Source organism: Ursus maritimus, unplaced genomic scaffold (genome assembly GCF_017311325.1).
Source record: "Ursus maritimus isolate PB19 unplaced genomic scaffold, ASM1731132v1 scaffold_5, whole genome shotgun sequence".
NCBI lineage: Eukaryota > Metazoa > Chordata > Mammalia > Carnivora > Ursidae > Ursus > Ursus maritimus.
This window is the reverse complement of record NW_024426663.1, coordinates 35187610-35205739: the sequence shown is the minus strand read 5'-3', so window position 1 is coordinate 35205739 and position 18130 is coordinate 35187610. Positions and strand designations below refer to the sequence as shown.

Genomic DNA, 18130 nt, shown 5'->3' with positions numbered 1-18130 from the left:
CTTAAAAAAAACAAAGGCAAAACTGCTATCAACAATTCAAGGGACAGTGGTGAAGTGTTAACATATACACCAGCTCTAGGGCATCTGGCTGCCTCAGTCGGTGAAGCGTGGACTCTCCATCTCAGGGTGGTGAGTTCAAACCCCATGTTAGGCATGGAGCCTACTTTAAAAAAAAAAAAAAAAAAAAGAGTATACCGTAGCTCTACCACTGGAACAATGTCCCACTGAAGAAGTTACTTCATGATGTTTCTACGTATCCTCAGTGTCTTTTTCACTCCTATTTCCAGCTCTATCTTAGTGTGAAGATCCCCCATTTTCAGTCAACACAACCACTCCTTGTCTTTAATTTAATCTTTCAGTTAGAAGTGTGCATGTTTTTATTTATTTTTAAAGGAGATAGACTTTATTGAATACATCCCAAGGGAGCAGTGGGCAGGACCGCAGAGGAGAGGCTGTCTGCTATGCATGGTGGGTTTTTTTTATTCTAAAATTATAATATTTAAAATTTCAGGGGCACCTGGGTGGCTCAGTCGGTTAAGTGTCTGCCTTTGGCTCACGTCATGATCTCGGGGTCCTAGGATCGAGCCTCACATCAGGTTCCCCGCTCATCGGGGAGTCTGCTTCTCCCTTTGCTCCTCCTCCTCCTACTCATGGTTGCTCTCTCTCTCTCAGATAGATAGAGAGATAGATCTTAAAAAAAAAAATTTCAAACACACACAAAATGGAAAGAACAGTATAATCATCCCCTCTATATCCTCTGTGCATTATCTAGATCTAACCATTATTAAAGCAAATATGGCAAATTTTAGCTGCATTTGTATATATATAAACACCCTAGAGTAAGCTTACATTTATAATCATATTACTATGATAGTAAATTTATTAATATTTATTATACCTGGGTAAATTAACAAGAATTCATTAATATCATTTTTATTTAATCAAGTTTCAAATTTTCCCAATCATCCCAAAATTCATCCCCAAATTTCTCTTTTATACTCTTTTGTCCCAATTAAGATTTAATCAAGATGTACGTTCTGTTATACATGGTTTTAAAAAGCTAACTTGTTCTTTAAAATTTAAAACAGGGGCGCCTGGGTGGCTCAGTCGTTGAGTCTGCCTTCGGCTCAGGTCATGATCCCAGGGTCCTGGGATCGAGCCCTGCATCGGGCTCCCTGCTCAGTGGAAAGGCTGCTTCTCTCTCTCCCACTCCCCCTGCTGATGTTCCCTCTCTCGCTGTGTCTCTCTCTGTCCAATAAATAAATAAAATCTTCAAAAAATAAAATAAAATAAAATTTAAAACAAAATCAGCACACCCTTGTCCCCCATTCCTACTCTCTAAAAGGAACCATGTTCTATTATTAACTGTGCAATTTTTCATTGACAATCATAATTTTGATAATGTCCTTATAATACCATTTTTGGGATATACAGTTTTGTTTTTTAAAGATTTATTTGAGAGAGAGAGAGAGAGAGCACAATGTGGGGGTGGGGCGAGCAGAGGGAAAGGCAGAGTCCCTGCTTAGCGGGGAACCTGAATCGGTTGGGCTCTATCTCAGGACCCCGAGATCATGACCTGAGCAGAAGACAGCTGGTTAAGCCACCCAGGTGCCCCTGAGATATAGTTTTAAAAATTGCCCACTAGCTCCTTGCAATGGAGGGTATGGGTTTAATACCACCACCGGCACACACGCGCACTCATAGACATCCCTCTCTCTCTTTCCCCACCTTTCCAATATAGTTGAATCATAGTTTCCGATTAAGTCAATATTCAGTGTTCCCATTCTTATGACTATGATTTACCACAGTGCCCTATGTACCGTATTATGACTACATTTCCATCTTTTAACAACTTCTAGCTTGCTCCAGAGTTAACATTACCTTGTTTATTTTTCATTTGCCTAGTTTTTTTCTGTACCTATCACTAATTTATCTCCTATCAGAAGTGTAAATCTCTGCTCAGTACATTCAAAAACATCAGGTAATATATCAGTTTCATTTTTTTGCTTGGAGATGTCCAAGTTAGAGCCCACTGTTCTTGTTGTTCAACTCCACCATGCCCTGATTGCTCTCTAGGCCTAATGGAAGATTTTGTTTATTTTTTTGAGAGAGAGAGAGAGAAAGAGACAGTGCACCTGCACTCAAGCAGGGGGAGGAGCAGAGGGGGAGAGAGAGAGGATCCTAAGCAGACTCCCAACTGAGCTTGGAGCCTGATGGGGGGCTCCATCCCACAGCCCCCAGATCATGACCTGAGTAGAAATAAAAAATCCAATGCTGAAGCGACAGAGCCATCCAGGCACCCCTAGGCCTACTGGGAAGAGCCAGCCTGGGATCCTATAAGTCTTGGGAATTTCTTTTTGCCTTTCTGCTGTGTTGGAACTACTGTATTTTAGATCCCACATCTAACTCTTTTTTTTTTTTTTTTAAGATTTTATTTATTTATTTGACAGAGATATAGCCAGCCAGCGAGAGAGGGAACACAAGCAGGGGCAGTGGGAGAGGAAGAAGCAGGCTCATAGCGGAGGAGCCTGATGTGGGGCTCGATCCCATAACGCCGGGATCACGCCCCGAGCACAAGGCAGACGCTTAACGACTGCACCACCCAGGCGCCCCACATCTAACTCTTTTTATTTTCATCCTTGTTTTGGAAGACTACACACCAATAATTTCTTAAGAGAGACTACACACCAATAATTTCTTAAAATATTGAATAGAAGTTCAGGGTCAGGGAATGCCTGGTTAGCTCAGTCCTTTAAGCGTCTCTCTCCCGCTCAGGTCATGATCCCAGGGTCCTGGGCTCCTTGCTCAGCAGGGAGCCTGCTTCTCCCTCAGCCTGCTGCTCCCCCTGCTTGTGTTCTCTCTCTCACAGATAAATAAATAAAACCTTAAAAAAATAGAAGTTTGGGGTCAGTGTGCAAGCATGTCAAGTAGTGAGCGTTGCTTTCCGGTGAACCAAACATTTCTTTGGATACCCTAACCATCAGTATTTTTGAGACTTTTCTCTGGGGCTGGTCCGTTCCCAGAGAAGCATGCCCTTATCTTATTTTGGAGGGTGTAAGTTAAGCTACCTGCTTTCAGGGGACCGCACTAGTGGAAGAAAGGAACTGAAGGACTCGCCATTTGGTATCGAAGAATTTTACTTCCTCCTCTCTCAGCTTCCCTGGTGTCTGAATCCAGAGTTCCTTTGGTTCAGCATCCCTGAACAGAAACCTCCAGTCATCAGCTGGGACCAGAAAGAGGCTACACTCTCACTACACTCAGATGTGCAGGAGAGAAGAACAAATTCTGTTTTCAGCTCCACCTACACCACCAATTTTATAAGCTCCTGGCACCTCCAATTCCTGAAACGTGCTGGAGTCTAAAGCCAGAATCAGTTTGCTTCTTGGTTTTCCATTGCCAGTCTAGATTTCAACTTTCTTGGGCTGTCTGCTTCTTCTATCACCACTTTTTGATTGACTTTCCTGCTTCCAAAATGTTGTCTTTAGTGTCTCCTCACCTATCCTTGAGAGTTACAAATTTTTTAAAAATTCCTTTACTGTCTTTAGGGAGAAACAGAGACAATATGTATATTTAGTCTGTCATGGTAAACCACTGCTCCCTCAGTAAAACATCTCTTTTCTGAGACACCACTGTTTGATCTCCTACCTCTCTGATCTTATTGCCCAATTTTCTTAACTGGCTTCTCCCATTTAAATATGGAGAGCCCCAGGGCTTGCTCCTGGCATGTAGGCTTCTTTACATTCCTTCTCTAGATGATCTCCTCTGTGTCTGGATTTAAATACCATCAACAGCCAACTAGCTCCCACCCTGAGCCTGCCTCCCGGACCTCTCCTCCTGCCTATCTCTGAGCATTCCCAATATAGCAGAATTCTTAATCTCCTGCCCATAACCTGCTACCCACTAAAAGCTGCTCATCTCTAAGTCTTTCTGTTTCAGCTACTCAGGCCAAAGCCTGAGAGTTATCCTTGATTCCATTTTCTCTCGTTCCCAAGTATGCAAGCCATCAAGACCCAGTAAATCTACATCCAGAATTTATCCAGAAGACTTTCCTTTCTGTCAAGCGCTACTAGTACCATCCAAGCCATCTTCTTTTGCCTAGCCAGCTATGATGGCCTCCTCACAGCTCCTCTTGCTGTTCTTCTCCTTCCTCCTTATTCCTCCTCCTCCTCCCCACCTTTGCACATTCTCTCCACAGGAACCAAGGTCATCTTTTTGAAAGATGGATAATGCCACGTCTTGGCTTGAAACCCTCCAAAGGCTTCCAACGCACTTACATAACCCAGACTCAAATCCCTTGAGTCCTTCATAAGGGCTTGTATAATTTTATTCTTTCCAATTTCTTCAATCTCACTTCTACTCTGTCCCCTAAACTCTAGCCATACTGGCTTTTCTGAACATGACAAACTCATTCTTATCACGGGGTTTTCACAGGCTATTTCCTCTATCGGGAATGTTCTCTTTCTTGTCATTTAAGCCTCAGCTTAACCTAGGAGTTACATCACCTTCTCAGACTGCCCCTAACCACCAAGTCTATGGTAGCTACCAAGTTATTCTCTACATCACTTCTTTTCATTCTCTGCCTAGACCTTAGTAGTAGCTGGCTTTTTTTTTTTTTTTTTTTTTACTTTACTTACTTGTTTACCTGTTTTGTTTCTCTTTTCTCTTACTGCAATGTAAGATTTGTGAAAGTGGGGATCTTCTCTGTTTTGTTCAGAACTATATTCCTAGCACTTAGAACATAGCCCGGTATCGAGTTAGCCCTATTAACTTGGCCAGAGGAGAGAACATTGAGTTCATTGACTTCACATTGAGTAGTTCACTGAGGAGAGAGTCACACAAGTTTTTGCTCTGTTTTGTTTTTTTTAAGATTTTTTAATGTATTTATTTGACAGAGAGTGAGAACAAGCAGGGGGAGCAGCAGTGGGAGAGGGAAAAGCAGGCTCACCACTGAGCAGAGAGCCTGACGCGGGTCCTGGGATCATGACCCGAGCCAAAGGTAGATGCTTCACCAACTGGGCCAACCAGGCGCCCCAAGTTTTTAAGTATCATAAAGAAAGGAGGTGATCTGTGAAATGCTAATTAAGGGTCAAAAACTAGGATACTGAATAGAAACAAATTTATAGGTATGTACATAGTTGGCAAGATTTCTCAAGTTTGGCACATCCAGATTATTGACATTTTGGGCTGGATAACTAGTTGTGTGTACTTGGGAGGGTGGGAGCTATCCTATGCATTGTAGGAAAAGCTGTGGGAACTATTCCAGATTAAAGAAAGCTAAACGTAACATCTGGTCCTAGACTGCATCCCGTCCTGAAGGAGGGAAAATACTATAAGGAACCTTATTAGATCAACTGACAAAACTGGAATAGAAACTAGACTGCATGAAATATTGTAATAATGTAAACTTAAGAAGTTAATAACTATTGCAGTTATGTAGGGGAATAGACCTTTTTCTTAGGAAATATGCACCAAAGAATTAAGGGATCAAGGGCCATAAATATATATAACTTACCCTCCAATGTTTCAGGAAGAAAATTTTTACATACAGTTAGACATAGATCTATTTACAGAAAGAGAGAAGTAAATGATAAAGCAAATAAGGTAATATGTTAAGGATACTTGAATCTGGGCAAAATGTATACATGTGTTCCTTGTAATATTTTTGTTTGCAATTTCCCTAAGTTTGAAATTATTTTCAAATAAAAAGCTAAAATAAAAGATTGGCTTTGGGAAGCAATTCGATTAAAGTACTCTGGCAGATTAAGAAGGAGACAATATTCTTTTTTTTTTTTTAAGATTTTATTTTTATTTATTTGAAGATAGAGAGCCAGCAAGAGAGGGAACACAAGCAGGGGGAGTGGGAGAGGAAGAAGCAGGCTCCCAGCAGAAGAGCCTGATGTGGGGCTCGATCCCATAACGCCGGGATCACGCCCTGAGCCGAAGGCAGACGCTTAACGACTGCGCCACCTAGGCGCCCCAGGAGACAATATTCTTAAGAGACAATTAGTGGAAACATCAGGGATCCAAAAAATAACCGAAGTTTATTTCCCATGTTACTCATTTGTGACTCTGGGAAAGTCACTCAAAGCCTCTCTGAGCTTCGGTTCCTTCACCCAGAGGGCTGCGGGAATAATCAAATGAAAGAATGTATATTCAAGCCTTTCCTGCTACATGCCACAGCAAAGAGGAAAGTGTGTAACAATAAGCGGGGCTAGAGCCATAACTGCTTCTCAGGTTCCCAAACTCAGGCTGCTGCACTGTCACTCTTCGTTGGGACACCCGCCGTCCCCCAGGCTAGCTCCCGCGGCGCACAAGCTCTCCCCCGCAGGTGGGCCGCGCACCGCCGGCTCGCCTCTGCAGGTGGCAGCACAGCTGCCGCAGAGCCAAGGGCTGGCCCCGCCCTCTCTCGAAAGTCTCCGCGGGGTCGCCCAGGAAACGCATTCTCGGAGGAACGGGCAGCAGCCAATGGGAAGGGAGCGAGTGCCACGAACAGACCAATAAGAAGGGAGCAGTGCGGGGTTTAAACCTGAGGCCGGGCCCGGCTCCTCCCGGCGTGCTGCGGAGGAACGGAGGAACGGAGGAACGGCGGAACGGCTGTTGATCTGCGGTGGGTCCAGGTCCCCGGCTCGTTGGTGGCTCCCGTGCTCCGCTTCTCCGCACTGAGCTGCTGCCTGGTGAAGAGGAAGCCATGGCGCTCCGGGTCACCAGGGTGAGCTGCTGCGGACGGTGAACAAACGCGGCCTTCCTCGCTCGCTGCGTGTCCTCTCCTCCTCTGTACCCTGCCGGAGGCCCCCCCACCCCCGTGGACTAGGGCAGCGATGTGGGGAGGAAGATGGGGGGGGGGAATCGGTGGGCCTCTGGCACGGTGGGGGCGTTTGGGGGCCCGACGGAGAAAGGAAGAGAACCGGGCCGTCCTTGGATGAATGTTTGGCGCGAGGGGGGAGGGCGGTGGAGGGTCGACAGGAAACCTCTTTTACAGTGGGGTGGAGGGCGCCTGAGTGAGCTCGCACCAAGTGCGGAACCCCCTTCCCGGAGAGAAGGTGCCTGCCCTTGGAGGCTTTTCCGATTTCCTTTCAAATGTAAATTAGGAATAGTTCAGAGGCGCCGGGGACGAAACGGGCAGGCCCTCGAGAGGTGAGTGAAGAGGTTCTGGGAAGAAATGGACTTGTCACAGCCGAAGCGTAGATCCTGGAACCCCGGTGTCCCTTGGGAACCCATTTTTTACAGCCGGCTTTTCTTCGGAGAGCCTCTCTCTTGCCCCACTTTCACTGACCCTGGACTGACTCTAACCTGGGTGGGCCGGCTCTCAAAGTGGTCTTGTTTCCTTCAGAACACAAAAGTCAATGTGGAGAATAAGGCGAAGATCAGTATGGCAGGCGCGAAGCGCGTGCCTCTGGCCACTGCCACGGCCTCCAAGCCCGGGCTGAGGCCAAGAACAGCTCTCGGGGACATTGGTAACAAAGTCAGCGAACAACCACAGGCCAAACTGCCTCAGAAAAAGGTAACTACCTTCCTCACCCAACTGCTCTGTCTATAAGAGTGCACCCTACAGCTGTGACCCCCGACGCAGAAACCTCTCATTTTCGTCCTTTTCATCCACAGGAAGCAAAACCTTTGGTTCCTGGAAAAGTTCTTGCCAAAAAAATACCTAAACCTCTGGAAAAGGCACCCGAGCCTGTGCCTGAGCCAGAACCAGAGCCAGAACCTGAGCCCGTGAAAGAAGAAAAACTTTCGCCTGAGCCTATTTTGGTAAACTTACTGTGCCTTTCTCCATCCAGTCCCTTGGATGTTTCTTTCCCTCATTTTATAATACATGGAATAGCACTTGAACAAGTAGTGATACTAGTAACATTTATAGAGTACTTAGCAGGAGGTAGTCCCCGCTTCGCACTTTTAAGTGCTTTTAACTGGCATAATCCTCACATGGACTCTCTTACCTGTGTTATTACCTCTACCTTTTATACTTCTCTAATGGCTTAGTGAAGTATTAAGTAATTTTTCTAGAGTCACACATCTAATCAGTAGCACCTGTGGATGTAAACCCAGGCTTCAGAACCTGGGCTCTTCATCATTTTGTTACAGAATTTATTGACTGAAACAGATTATCTTGAATCCTTTTACTCCCTAGTGTGGCCACTGAATAATTAATAAGCCTGTAACATTGGAATAGATAAAGGTGTAAAGCAGAAAGAAAATGTAGCTTTTCAGAGAGTAGATGAGTTAACAGCCTCAAAAACTAAAACTAAGAACTTATTAAATATCAGTTATGTAAATGTATCCACTTCTGTGAAGGGGAAACAGGGCGCCTAGAAGGGGCTCCTTTGCTGAAATTAAAATGAACTGCATTTAATGAAGCTCTAAGTTTTAAATGACCTGACTTCAGCTCAGGTCATGATCTCAGGGTCCTGGGATTGAGTCCTGAGTCTCGCTCCCTGCTCAGTGAGGAGCCTGCTCCTTTCCCTCTGCTGCTCTCCCTCTGTGTGTGCTCTCTCACTCTTGCTCTTTCTCTCAAGTAAATAAATAAGGTCTTAAAAAAAATAGAGTAAAACGTAGTTAAGGAGCATCTCTACTTGCTAGATAGGATGATGCCCACTTCATTAATCACTTAAGGAAGACAATTACATCTTTAAATTAAGAAACAAATAAGAGTTAAAACCAGTTGAGAAAATGATCTGTAAAGTCATTCGGCCCAGCTCCTTCTACCTAAGAGTAGGAGATTTGAGGCTATTGCTTAAGTATTGACATTCTGGACAGAACACATGAAACCTGGAGCATGCACCATCTCTTAATTGGCCATACTGAACTACATGAGTTTTCCTTGAAAGTCCCATACTAATTCTTGACTTTGCTCTCCTTCCTACTAAAAAAAGGCCTTTCCTACTCTCTTGTTCTTTTAGATAGTAACCTTTTCTTTCTTTCTCTCTTTCTTTTTTTTAAGATTTTATTTATTTATTTGACAGAGAGAGACAGCCAGCGAGAGAGGGAACACAAGCAGGGGGAGTGGGAGAGGAAGAATCAGGCTCCTAGCAGAGGAGCCTGATGTGGGGCTCGATCCCAGAACGCTGGGATCACGCCCTGAGCCAAAGGCAGACGCTTAACGACTGAGCCACCCAGGCGCCCCAGATAGTAAACTTTCATCCTTCAAAGCAGCTCAAGTATCAACTCCTGAAACTTTGCCTAACTTACCCATACCCTTGTTCGTAGCATCAGTCTCATTTCATTTACTTCTCTCTTCTAAATTCGAAGCCCTTTGAGGACACTATAAAGGCAGTGTCTAGCACAGAGCTTGACTAGAAGAAAATGCCAATAAATGTTTGAACAAAGGGATAACTGGAGCTTGAAGGAAATGGCTAATAATAATAATGAACTAGCGATGCCTGGGTGGTTAAGTGTATGCTTTCAGCTCAGTAATGATCCTGGGGTCCTGGGATCGAGCCCCACGTCGGGCTCCTTGCTCAGCGGGAAGCCTGCTTCTCCCTCTGCCTGCCGCTACCCCTGCCTGTGCTCTCTTTCTCTCTCTCTCTGACAAAAATATCTTTAAAAATAATAATAATAACGAACTTTGTTAATCCTTAGTAGTCAGGACAGAACTTGTGTTTTCTGGGGCAGTGAGAAGCAGTCTATGTTTTGATATAAAGACTAAAGACTGTCATTTGTTTGGATTGACTTCACATGACTTGATAAACAGATTGTTTACTCATTTCCTTTGGAGGAAAGTCTAGAATGTGATTTTGTTTGCATTTTCTGTGTTTTACCCATTGGTGCTTAGATTCTGCTAACTTAAAATCTGCTCAGTCTGTTTTGGCTTTTCACTTTTTGTATTAATCACGTCCTAAGGAGAAATTGAATAAATTTGAAAAGAAGATACTTTTCCTTTAAGGAAATGAATTATGAATTATATGTCTATTTAGCAGCTGGTTTATTGAGTTAGTACCAATTATTGGCCCTTCATTCCCAGATTGTATGCTCCTCGTTGCTATTATTTCAAAAGGTCTTTCTGTTTCAAGGTTGATACTCCCTCTCCAAGCCCAATGGAAACATCTGGATGTGCCCCTGCAGAAGAATATCTGTGTCAGGCATTCTCTGATGTAATTCTTGCAGTGAATGATGTGGATGCAGAAGATGGAGCTGATCCAAACCTTTGTAGTGAATATGTGAAAGATATTTATGCTTATCTGAGACAACTTGAGGTCTGTATACCTTTTAGAATCTTTGCTTTTTTTAAACTGCATTTAGCTTTATTAAAGACATTTTCCATTGACAGTTTACAATAATTCAAGCAGGATGTGAGCAGTATTTGTTAGCAGTAGATTGCACTTTCAAATTCTCATTCACGGAGTACTGAAGGTCAAAAGTCACTAACCAAACCAAGGACATCTGCAGTTGCCATTTTGAACAGGTAAAGTTCAAAGTGACAGTGATGATACCATAACTCTAACGAATGTCCATAGGTTGTCCATCACAGTTAGGAGTTGGTAAGTCCCAGACTCTGAGTTTGAGGATTGGAGGCAGGAGATAGATGGTAATGGAGAATATGCTGTAAAATTATAACCACCAGCAACACAAGGCATTTTGGGTCATTGTGGCTGACGTGCATGTGATACCAGGGAGATTGTTCTTTGTGTCCAAGAGGAGTACACTCAAAAAAAAGGTTTTGGTTTTCTTTCATTTCATATCACTTCTGAAACTTTCTATTTAGTGGCATTTGTCCTCCCCCCCCCCAAAACAAGGAAGCATTCTTTCTGCTAATAAGCTGTACACTACCAAATTTGCCCAATTGTTTGTTAATAAAGCATTCTCTTCTTTCGGGATCTTCTTTGGGCATCCATTTTCTATAGGATTGTCCTAGAGGAACTTCCTTGCCAGGACTAGCCTTCCACTTCAGGTTTTTTCTCCCTTCTTTTTAATAAAATTATAGCTTTGGCCGAGTGGGTTTAGCAAGCGTATGTGCTGGTCCTTGATGGTTCGTTCTTTTTCTCTATGGTATTTTGGGGGTTTAAATCCTAGAACAGGAGAGTGGGTAGCACACAGGTTCCAAATGATCTGGAAAGTGGCTGCTGCTAGTTTTCTCTACTTCATACAGCTTAGGTTCTGGGTTTAAGAGTCTTAAGTGAAAAGATCTGAGATGATGGCATTTGTCTGGGATGAGGTAGGTACAGAGTGTGGGCCAGTAGCAGTGATGGTAGGTTAAACATAATGAGATCTGTGCATAATGAAAAACCTGTCAAACTGTCCTATTGAATGTTTGCTTTCTTTCTCAGACAGAGCTATATGTAGTGACTGTATGAGTTATTAAGTTGAAGTCTGTTAGAGATTCTGAACTCTCCGTTACTATTCTGTGGTGACTAATACTTGTGGACAGAAATGTCACATGGAGTCTTGCTTCTAAAGGATAATCAGCATTCTTTTGCAGGAAGAGCAAGCAGTCAGACCAAAATACCTACTGGGTCGTGAAGTCACTGGAAACATGAGAGCCATCCTTATTGACTGGCTAGTACAGGTTCAAATGAAATTCAGGTTACTGCAGGAGACCATGTACATGACTGTTTCCATTATTGATCGGTTCATGCAGGTGAGCATAATTCAGTAATTGAGGGTTCTCGCTTCCAGGGTGCTAGCAGAGTCATAAGAAACAGACTTTTTCAGGGGCACCTGGGTGGCTCAGTCTATAAGGCATCTGCCTTTGGCTCAGGTCATGATCTCAGGGTTTTGGGATCAAGCCCCGCATCGGCTCCCTGCTCAGTGGGCAGCCTGCTTCTCCCTCTCCCTCTAACCCTCCCCCCTGCTCGTGCTTTCTCTTTCTTCTCTCAAATAAATAAAATCTTAAACGAAAAAAAGAAACAGACTTTTTCAGCTAACATCTGTCTTGGAGTAGTGTCATTAACTTAAGCTTTTGCTGTGAGAGTGTTTTTCCCATGTCCCCGTCATAGCTCTGTTGTCTCCTTTTTCAAGTACATATTAGTTGTTCATCACGTTGAAATTCCCATTGCAGAACAACTGTGTGCCCAAGAAGATGCTGCAGCTGGTTGGTGTCACTGCCATGTTTATTGCAAGCAAATATGAAGAAATGTACCCCCCAGAAATTGGTGACTTTGCCTTTGTGACTGACAACACTTACACTAAGCACCAAATCAGACAGATGGAAATGAAGATTCTAAGATCTTTAAATTTTGGTCTGGGCCGCCCTCTACCCCTGCATTTCCTTCGGAGAGCATCTAAGATTGGAGAGGTACAGATCTCTTTGGTCACTTTTAGTATGGTACATGATGAAATACTGCTATAGTCAAGCAGATTTAATTCAGCTGACATAAATCCACATGAGGAAGACATAAAGATGTTCTTTATTTCCAATCAGACTGTATATTAATATTGTCATTAAGGCCTTCCATAGGCAGTTGCATTTGAGAGTTAATAGACAAACATTTGTAATTATAGTTACGGGCATACTGCTTATTGCCAATACAGAATTCTCTGACAGACGTTGAGAGACCTGTGGGTTTTGTTTCAGGTTGATGTAGAGCAACATACTTTGGCCAAATACCTGATGGAACTAACTATGTTGGACTATGATATGGTGCACTTTCCTCCTTCTCAGATTGCAGCAGGAGCTTTTTGCTTAGCACTGAAAATTCTCGATAATGGTGAATGGGTAAGCTCTGTCCCATAGACTTAGGTTACCCTAAGCTTTTAAATTGTAGGTGATGTTTGCATGAATACTGGACTTTTTACATTAAAGGACAATTCTAATGGTTTCTAAAAATATAGCGTCTGCTGAGAGAATGATTAAAAATGAGGTGTTTGCTATGTGTTCATAGGATAACTCCCACTTCATTCCCTGATTTCATCTTCTATGTAGATGAAGCCACTCAGATCAAGTGACATGCTAGAAGTTCATTCATACTCATTGATTCACCCAATATTTCTCCTATGTGCCATGTCCTAGCCTAGGCCCTAGGAGTAAAACTATGTGTGAGAATGTTGGTGTCAAAGAATTTGAGCACACGTGTATAATAGATTTAAGTACAGGATCCTAGAGAAGCATGAAAAAAGTGTCTGGGGAAGAAGGCATTTTAAGTCTGTCTTAAATTTTAGTTATAATCAGTCCTATGGAATCTCTCCCTACTCTACTCTTGGCTAACATACAAAAATGTTATGAAAACCATTGTTGGTGAACATTTCTAACATTAACTTTTGTTGCCACAGACACCAACTCTACAGCATTATCTCTCATACACTGAAGAATCCCTTCTAAATGTTATGCAACACCTGGCTAAGAATATAGTCATGGTGAATCGTGGGCTTACAAAACACATGGTAAGTCATGGGTACTGTAAGATGTTGCTGGGAATGTTGGGGGGTGGTGCAGAGTGAAAATAGTTAAGATTTCATGTCTGCAAATGCATGGCTTATTTTTCCTTTTTAAAAAAAATTTTTTTTTTAAGAGAGAGATGGGAGGAGGTGCGTACAGAAGGAGAGAAAAGTTGGGGTGCCTGGGTGGCTCAGTTGTTAAGTGTCTGCCTTCCGCTCAGGTCATGATCCCGGGGTCCTGGGATCGAGCCCCTCATCGGGCTCCCTGCTAGGCGGGAAGCCTGCTTCTCCCTCTCCCGCTCCCCCTGCTTGCGTTCCCTTTCTCGCTGTCTCTATCAAATAAATAAAATCTTTTTAAAAAAATTTTTTTAAAAATTTAAAAAGGAGAGAAAAGTTTTTTGTTTCTTTATTTAAATTCAATTAACATATATTGTATTATTAGTTTCAGAGTTCAGTGATTCATCAGTTGCATATAACACCCAGGGCTCATTACATCACGTGCCCTTCTAAATACCCACCTCCCCTCCAACAACCGTCAGTTTGTTTCCTAGAATTCAGAGTCTCTTAGAGTTTGTCTCCTTCTCTGATTTCGTCTATTTTATGTGGGAGAGAGAATCTTATGCAGGCTCCACGCCCAGTGTGTATCCTGGTGCAGGGCTTGATCTCACTATCCTGAGATCATAACCTGAACTGAAATCAAGAGTTACATGCTTAACCAACAGAGCCACCTAGGTACCCCAATGCATAGCTTATTTTTTAAGTATTTGATGTTTTAAGTGAATATCTGTACCGTTGGATCTTATAATGTTTTCTTCTTTGCCTCATTAACTCCCATGCTTTTCTCTTCCAGACTATCAAGAACAAGTATGCCACATCTAAGCATGCTAAGATCAGCACTCTGGCACAGCTAAATTCTGCACTAGTTCAAGATTTAGCCAAGGCTGTGGCAAAGGTGTGACTTGTAAACATGAGTTGGAGTACTATAATAACTGCAAATAACATTGGCACCATGTGCCATCTGTACATATTATATGTTACCTTTACTTACTTTTAATAAAGTTTGTGGTCCTTTTTACTTCTTATACCTTAACTCATTTGAATGTCGCTATTTTCCTACTGGGGATAACCTAAAAGTTGTGTTAAGGGTATGATGGGGAGTATAAAAAGTGTTTTCAGTTTATTGGGACCCATCTTACATATATAATCGTTACTTGTGTGGTTCTTGTTTTATGTATTTGGCTTTCGCTTTCTTAATATGGATTACTGTGGTCATGAAAGCAGTTAAAGCCGTCCTGTAGGGCATACTTCAGGTAAGCCCAATCGCCTTGGAGAATATGCAGCCTCTGCTTAGAAGTCTGCCACTTCACCCTTAGGACCACGCCCCTCCCCCCATTTTTGTTTCTGTTTCTTCTGGTGGTTGCTGCCATAACCATAATTCTAAGTAGTTTTTAATTCTACCACTATTTCTTAAATTATCGACTTTAGCTAGTATCATTTTTTTTCGCTAGCAAAAATAAGAACTTTATATTTTAAACCTACTCTTTCATTGTTTATTGATCAAATAAAATTGGATCCTCAAACATACAAAAGTATCTAAAAATTTACTCATCCCCTTTCGTACAGCTCAATCCCATCCATCTGAAGGTACCAACAGTTTCGGATAGATCCTTTGATGTCTCTTCTATAAACAGACATGCATATAAATTGTTATAGGGATTTCTAAGAAATGGGATCATTCTGTAGATAAGCAATTCCTTTTAACATGTATAGGCCTTGCCTGTGTTTGGACATTGCATTTCATATTACGGATATACTAGAGTGTATTCAACCATTTTGCTATTGACCTTCACATTGCTTTTCCTCTTTGCTCCTACAGACAAATGTCTTTATTATCATTAAATAACATGCTTTCCTTTCTGTACACTGGGTTCTCCAGATTATGTATGTACTAAGTTTTGGCAGGTACTGCCAGATGACTTTCTCAGTGTCATCAGCAGTATACAAAAGTACTGGATTTCTCTGTGTCCTTGCCAGAACTGAAGGTATGATTCTCCAATTCCTGTGAATTTGGCAAAAAATAGTCTTGTTTGCTGTTGTAATTTATAAGTTTGATGGCTAGTTGAATAAATTTTTGTTGACTACTTCTCAATATGTAAGGTTTACCCATTTTGTCATTTGCCTTTTGACCGTTTATGCTCTTTTGCATGCAGACACTGCTAAGTTTTTGTATTGTTGAATCTACTTTTTTTTTCCTGTAGTTGCTTTTGGATTTTCAGTCCTAAGGTCAACTCCATCCCCAAACCATAAACATCTTCTAAAATTCTAAAATTTACCCATTAGATTTATAGTCCCTCAAACTTTTTGTATATGGGATAAAGTAGGACTCTGACAGATGGGTGCCCATTAATGCCCATACCACATGATCAAAATTATCCTTGTCAACCAGAATTGAAACATTAATGCCCATCTATCATTTCCTGATCTTCTTATTTCTACTTGTTTTTTTCCTGTGATAAACACTATAACAACCATTACATTATCTAATAAGATGAAGCTAGACTACTTTTAAGATATTTGGGGGCAATTTCAAACAACTTTTATAAAGTTATGTCCAGTTACAGAAAAGCTTCTTTGAGGTTTTGAGTAGACCTGTCTTCCCATCCAGAAGCATTTTTCTCCAAGACTTGTTGCATGCCCTCCAATAAAAAGAATCCTAATGAATAATGAATTTTAATTATATAATTGCTGCACTTTTCTTGTCAAGCTTATTGCTGAGTTTGTGGCTTTTTGTCACTATTGAGAATGGGATCGATTTCCCACCTATCTTTTTATTTTCTAGTTGTAGTTTTCTTATCCAGCTTACTAAATTTTTTTTACTCAGTTTGTTTTTAATGCCATAGAAAACCTTAAACCTAGGCCTTAAATCTAAAAATTTTATTTTTCAATGTTTATGGAATTTATTGTATTAGAATTTCAAACATAATCATAATAGACTAATCCCTGTCTTGTCTTTGGATTAGACATCTCAAGTATTTTTATCGTTTAATGTTTTTGTTGTTAGGCTTTAAGTAGTCTTTATATTTTAGGTATTTTTCTGTTTCTGTTTCAAGTTGTTAATTGACAAGGCTGTGGAAATTCATTTATATTTTCAGCTTATGATGTTATTATGGTTATTAATGTGGCATAATATTCCACATTAGAGGTTTATTAAAGTGGAATGAATTCTTGCTCATGTTACACAGATTTGTTTCTCCTAGAAAATTTAGATCTCATTTGGAAAATTGGCCCAGTTTTGTTGTTGGTGTGGTTTTCTAGTTTTTCTTGTATTTTACCAGCTTTAAGAGGGATTAAAGAGGTTTTCATTTTTATATCACATACTTTGAAATCCTTATTCATTTAAAACTAGCTTAATTAAATTTACAATCATTTGGCCTGGATCTGCTTAAAATGGTATGTTTTCCATTGTCGTTTGTGGTGTTTTTGAGGAATTATCCACCCCCTCTCTTAATAGGAAATAATCTATTCTCGGGGTGCCTGGGTGACTCGGTTAAGCATCTGCCTTCGGCTCAGGTCATGATCTCAGGGACCTGGGATCAAGCCCCATATTAGGCTCCCTGTTAAGCTGGGAGCCTGCTTCTCCCTCTCCCTCTGCCCCTCCCCTGCTTTGCTATCAAATAAAATCTTAAAAAAAAAAAAGGAAATAATCTATTCTAGATTTTTAAAATTATAGCTGTGTATATAGATATATCTTGTTTCTTGTTCCTGATATTAAATATTTTTATTTTCTAACCAGGCTTGTGTGGAGGTTTTTTTTTTTTTTTTTTTTTAAGATTTTATATTTATTTGACAGAGATAGCCAGCAAGAGAGGGAACACAAGCAGGGGGAGTGGGAGAGGAAGAAGCAGGCTCCCAGCGGAGGAGCCTGATGTGGGACTCGATCCCACAAAGCCGGGATCATGCCCTGAGCCAAAGGCAGACGCCTAACGACTGTGCTACCCAGGCGCCCCTGTTTTTTGTTTTTGGTTGTTTTTTTGTTGTTGTTTTCTGGTATTTTGAAAGAATCCGTTTTGGTGTTACATTTCTACCACATTTATTTTGTAGTTTTAGCTTTTACATTATTCTCACCATCTTTTTCTTTTGTTATTTTCTAGTTTAAATTAAATACTCAATGTATTTTGGTGATAAAAGCATTTATACATTTTCTTTGAGATAGCTTGTTTCTGAAGCCCTCCTTTATATCTATTTCTGGTTGTTATAATTTCATTTGTGGTTCTTCTTGATCTGGAGATTATTTAACTGCTTATTTTCTAAGTAGTCGGTTTCTTTTTAAGTTTTTTGTCAAACATCTTCAAGTTGGTGATTTTTAATTTTGTTGAAAATGGGGGTCTTTAAAAAAGCCTTTTGGAAACTTAATGTTTTCTCTGTAGATAAGTATTTGAATGACTTCTTTAAATATTCCAAAGATATAAAAAAGGATTTTTTTCCTGTAGGGGACAAAGTTCTAGGTACTTTTGTAGGCAAATATTAAGTTACAGGTGTAAAGAAAGAAAAGTATGTGTGTCGGGAACGTATATACATGTGTATGCATCTATTTTTCTTTTTCAGTCATTTCAAAGTAAATTTTAGATTTCAAGATAATGTCACCTTAAATATTTCATCACGCATCTAAGAATTCATTTTCCTAAATAACCATAATCTTTATCACGTTAAGACAATTAACAACTCTGTATGTAATATGCGGTGCATATTCAAATTTCCTCAATTGCTTCAAAGATGTTTTACAAATTTTTTCCAATCCAGGTTCCAATAAAAATTAATTTGT

The 18130-nt window shown here is 41.1% G+C and overlaps 1 protein-coding gene across 1 annotated transcript; it reads left to right on the top strand.

The window, feature by feature from the left end:
* The first annotated feature begins 6483 nt into the window (after positions 1 to 6483).
* CCNB1 (cyclin B1) lies at positions 6484 to 14394 on the top strand. The gene is made up of 9 exons (XM_008691339.2): positions 6484 to 6709; positions 7331 to 7501; positions 7603 to 7749; positions 10008 to 10190; positions 11414 to 11572; positions 11993 to 12229; positions 12509 to 12649; positions 13204 to 13314; positions 14159 to 14394. Exons 1-9 carry the CDS (start codon positions 6689 to 6691, stop codon positions 14264 to 14266), a joined length of 1278 nt encoding a protein of 425 aa, XP_008689561.2. The 5' UTR covers positions 6484 to 6688; the 3' UTR covers positions 14267 to 14394.
* Positions 14395 to 18130: the final 3736 nt, after the last annotated feature.

What these genes read in the sequence shown, in the direction of transcription:
- CCNB1 (XM_008691339.2), top strand. Translation starts at nt 6,689, where the DNA reads ATGGCGCTCCGGGTCACCAGG. An exon ending in CTTATCTGAGACAACTTGAG is followed by an intron (nt 10,191 to 11,413) that starts GTCTGTATACCT and finishes ATTCTTTTGCAG; the next exon opens with GAAGAGCAAGCAGTCAGACC. An exon ending in GAGCATCTAAGATTGGAGAG is followed by an intron (nt 12,230 to 12,508) that starts GTACAGATCTCT and finishes GTTTTGTTTCAG; the next exon opens with GTTGATGTAGAGCAACATAC.